Raw genomic sequence first — 5,110 nt, 5'->3', positions numbered from 1 at the left:
AAACGGTTGCAAGGAGTGTTAAAATAGTTTTAGAAGAATAAATAGTTTTAGATGAATCGACGTGTAAAAAAGAGGAAAGCAAAAAGAGAAGAGAAAAGAGAAGAAAAATTATATGGATAAGAGAAAAAAGAAAAGAGAAAGAAGAGAGAAATGAGTAAGAAAAAAAATTAGTCAAATTCATCATGAGGATATAATAAAAAAAATATTATAAAAAATATGTCATTTGATAAATAATAAAATAATATATATATATATATTTTGATAAATTCAAAAACTTAAATACGTCTGTCAGTGAATTGCTGTATAAAATTTCGTATAAATGAGGGACGGAGGGGCAACTTTTTGAGCACCAGCGTTAGGTCGAAACGGAGGGGCAGCTTTTCCACCCGCGGGCCAACCCAAGCCCGAGCGGGCCGACTCGCGCGGGTCGCGGGCCTAGGCGGGTCGGCCCACGATGGACTTGGATTGATAAAATTTCAATCCAAACTGTTTAAATTGTTTGGTGGGGTGGATTAATCTGACAGGCCCAACCCAAATTGACGGTTCTAGTGACTTGCTGTATAAAATTTCGTATAAATAAGGGACGGAGCCAGGAGGGGCAACTTTTTGAGCACCAACGTTAGGTCGAAAGATCTACGGCCGTCGTTAACATCAAACGACACGGTTTGGTTTACAGAGCGAAAATAACAATGTTTCGACGTCTCTGCGCCGCCGTCCACAATCGACTTCAAGTGACTGCCACTCTCGGCCATCGTCGGACAGCCGCCCCCTCCTGCCCACACTCTCTGGGATTCGTCAAACCCTATTCTGCTTCCTCCGTCGGCGCCGACGATCCCTCATCCCTGACCGCTTCCTCCCTCATCAGATCGTGCGGGATCTCCGACCGTGCCGCCCTCTCCATCTCCAAGAAAGTCCAGCTCGACACCCTCGACAGAGCGCTCTCGGTTCTCACCCTCCTCAAGGACTACGGCTTCGACGAAGCGCATCTCGTCCGCCTCGTCGACCGCCTTCCTCGTGTCCTCGTGATGGACGCCGAGAAGACCTTGAAGCCAAAGTTGGAGCACTTCCGCAGGATCGGCCTCGTCGGAACCGCCCTCTCAGAGATCCTGTCAGCTAGTCCCGATCTGCTCAGACGCAGCTTAGAGAAGCGATTGCTCCCCAACGCTGAGCTCCTCAAATCAATTTTGATAACGAATGCGAACCTTGTGAGTGCCATAAAGAACTCACTTTGGTTGATGGCCTTAGACATCAGAACCAAAGTGCTTCCCAAGGTCGATGCTCTGCGCGCACACGGCGTGCCCGATGATGTAATCTGTGTGCTTTTGACCCGTTACGGTGACGCTTTGGTGACAGATACAAATCGATTCAATGAGGCCTTTGACAAGATCAAGAAGATGGGAATCTGTCCGAAGAAAACTACTTTCGCCCGTGCATTCGGGATGCTTGCTATCTTGCCCCAGAAGAAGTGGGAGGAGAGACTGGAGACCTTGATGGGATTGGGATGGTCACAGGATAATGTCTTGGTGGCCTTCTCAAAACAGCCTCATATTGTGTGGATATCGACTGAGAAGACAAGGAATACTGTGAAGTTTCTGGAAGAGAAGCTGGGATGGACGCCGGAGCGCACAGTGAAGAATCCAGTTGTTCTCTTGATGAGCCTGGAGAAGAGGTTGATGCCCAGGCATGCTGTCCTGAGCATTCTCATGCACAAAGGATTAATCAAGACTGGCTTCATAGGGGATCATTTTCTGATTTCGAACGAGAAGTTCATGATGCAATTTGTGACAAAGTATCAAGAGAAAGCTCCAGAAATAGTCGAAGTTATCAAAGGAGTGAAATCATGTAGATGATAACAATGTGCTCTAGACAAATATACTAACAAGCAAACTCATTCTGTAAGACAAGCCTTACACCATCCCTCGGGATGTTCTGAATTGTTCAGTTCTTACTTGTTACATGCATCTTTGCTTGGTTTTTTGTTGTTGTTGTTGTATTAGCTTAAACTCATTTTATGGCATGTTTCTTGTTGCTTAGAGTATGATCGAGGTGGATACTATTAAGCTTTTGAAAGTTGATTTTTGATCCAAGGAATTAGGTAGTGTCATAGAGAAACTTGCCATGTTTATCCATTGTGGGAGGAGCTTGGGCAATTGTTCTTTGATCATAAGCTCTTACAAAGGGCAGTCCGATGCATGAAATGTTCTTCAATGCAAGGTTCTAGAAATAAATTTATTTTACACATTTTTATCATACTTTGTAAGAGATTATTTCCATGATGACCTCTAGGTCATTCAAGCTTTACCGCTCCATCAAGACTCTTTCAATGAGCTCTTACATAAAAAATAGTCAAAGTGCTTCAAAATGTTGATAATTAATTTGTAGGTCAACATAAGTGTGTATCCCATCCAACTCAGATCGTTTCCATCTGTCTAACCTACGATCAATCCTTGATTGATATCTAGCAATCCACTGACCTTTAAGTCTATCAAAGAAACTTTGACAAAAATAAAGTGGCTATTTGGATGATGATGGAGTCAGATGGGTACCAATATATGAGAGAAGACTCTGAAGTGGAATTGATCGACTTAGAATCTAGAGGTAAGTACGTTAATAAAACTTATTTTTTAACATTAGAACTTCACGAATCTAGATATGTAGAACTAAGAAAGGAGATGAGTTAGAACATCTCCCTAAAGGCAAAAGAGGACAAATCAAACTCCGAAGCTTCTCTCGACAAAGACAAAGAAGCTTTTTTGGTAAGAAAGTTTTTAAAAATTTTAAAGTACAACAATTTTGACAAGAGACAGGCAACAAAATCCTTTTGGAATAAGAGAAACGTTTGGTGACATAACTACCAAGAAGAAGGACATATCAAAGATAACTGTTGAAAGTTGAAAAGCAAAGGAAATGACAAAGGGCCAAGCAGATCCAAACACAAGAACCTGAAAGCAATGTGGGACGAGTCTTTATCTGAACCCAAGCTAGAAGAATATGCTAGATTAGCACTGATGATAGATCACCAAGAAGACATCAAAAGCTCATCCGAAATGAACATCGATGAAGGAGAAGATATGTGGAAAGAAAGCAGCGATGAAGGGGAAACAACAGACTATGAGAACAACCCAGTTAGTAAGGTACGCTCCTTACCTCTTGAAAAGTTGTACTAGTTTATAAAAATGTTGTTTAGAAGTATGTATAAATTAAAAACAAAGCATGCACAATTAAAAAGAGAAAATACTGAATTAAAAATTATCTTAGCAAAAGCATGTTTATTAGAAGACTATGATAAATTGAAATTTGAAAATAACAAATTAAGAGATCAAATAAAGACATTAGAAAAGAATTATGCATTATCAAATGGTTAAAATTTTAAAAATTTTAAAGGGTCTAATTGGTATTTTAGATTTCATAAGGGATAAATTAGAAAAGTAACACTAAAATATATTCCAAAAATTATCTTGTTAATTTAGTAGGTACAAATTTATATTTGATATTCAAATCATGCTTAGCCTGATTTAATTTATTTTTATGCATGCTAAAATAAAAACTTAGTTTAATCCTTTTTTAGTAAAATTAATTATTTCATAAAGCTACTATTCATATTTTTTTGTTGAAATATGTTTTTGTGATGATGAAATTTATTTTATGCTAGATTAAATATTTTTGAGATTTTTTGAAGATTATATAATGTTTTATGAATTTTTGATAAAAATGTAATTTAAAATTTAAAATTTTTCAAAGATGAATTTTTAAAAACCAATTTTTTGGCTAATTATTACCGTTGTAATTTGAACGTTGAGAATAATCAGTAAGATTTTTAGATGACAAATTCTATTTTTAAGAATTTAAATTTGAAAATAATTAATTTAGATTAAAATATTTATTTTAGTCAAAATACAAATATATTTTTTAGAAAGAATTTTTTCCTGCTCTAAATTTTAATATTCGACCATAAGAATTTTTTCCTGCTTATTTGGAAAGGCTCGACACCGCACTGTTGTTGTCTCAGTGGTCACAGATCTGCATTGATGGTGTGAATCGAATGCTCGTCTTTATAGACAATTGTTCATTACATGATTACTTAATTTGTAATCTTTATTGTTCTCTTGTACATATTACCCAATATGCTCAGCTTGAATCAGTTGAGACTATGTATTCGTTTGGAGCATTTCCAGTCGTAATGTAGCTTGAAATAATTCAGCTTTTTATAAACTAGTAATCAGTTTTGTATCGACAAGGAAGACTCAATCGCTTGCTGTTGTTTGTAATATGGTGGATTTTAACTGCAGTAAGATATGGGTTGCTCATATATCTGTGATCTTGAGACTCGATGTTTACTGGAGATTTAGATGTGATTGATAAACTTGAAATAAGATGTTAGTGATGGCCGATGGGTTGCTTCCTGTTTACTTGTAATTCTATAAATGAAGGACGAATTACGGTTTGAATCCTAGTTATGGCGTCTTATATGTACGACAAACTTAAGAGGCCGTTTTGGATTGGACTAATATATGTACGACAAACTTCCTCGTGTGGCTCCTCTGAGTTGGCGTCGGCGTCTCCACCAATCGGAAGCAGGCAAGGTTTTCCTCTCACACCATCCCTTGAGATGATCTGAATTGTTGAGTTGTTTCATGCATCTTTGCTAGATTTTGCTGTGTTAACTTAAACTCAGTTTATGGCATGTGGGATGAATACTATTAAGCTTTTGAAAGTTGATTTTTGATTGATCTAGTTAGCTTCCTATAATATATACTACAATATATAATGCTTTTAAAAAGAGGGATAAGGAAGTAAACGTGGTAATCGTTTTCCAAAGGACACACGTATATTTTTAAATTTACTAAAAGACACATATTATTTTGATATTTATAAAAAAAATACACATTTTAAATACATTTTTTATTTTATCCTTCTTACAAATTTAACTTTTTTCCTTTTCTCTTTTGTTTCTCACTCTTTCTTCTATGCATGCAACCAATCTTATTTTTCCTCTCCTCTATTCTCCTTCCTTTTTTTTTTGCATGTGTATACGCATAACATAGACCTAATATACTAATCATATTAGGCCCACAACAATAGAGTTTAGTTGATTTTTTGATAATATTTT

General features: G+C 36.8%; 1 protein-coding gene across 1 annotated transcript; it reads left to right on the top strand.

The window, feature by feature from the left end:
• The first annotated feature begins 689 nt into the window (after nucleotides 1-689).
• On the top strand, nucleotides 690-1,850 carry LOC122040406. Its single transcript, XM_042599721.1, has one exon. It carries the CDS (start codon nucleotides 690-692, stop codon nucleotides 1,848-1,850), a length of 1,161 nt encoding a protein of 386 aa, XP_042455655.1.
• The last annotated feature ends 3,260 nt before the right edge of the window (nucleotides 1,851-5,110 follow it).

The sequence above is a fragment of the Zingiber officinale genome, chromosome 2A (genome assembly GCF_018446385.1).
Source record: "Zingiber officinale cultivar Zhangliang chromosome 2A, Zo_v1.1, whole genome shotgun sequence".
Taxonomy (NCBI): Eukaryota; Viridiplantae; Streptophyta; class Magnoliopsida; order Zingiberales; family Zingiberaceae; genus Zingiber; species Zingiber officinale.
This window is presented reverse-complemented; position numbering and strand designations above follow the sequence as displayed.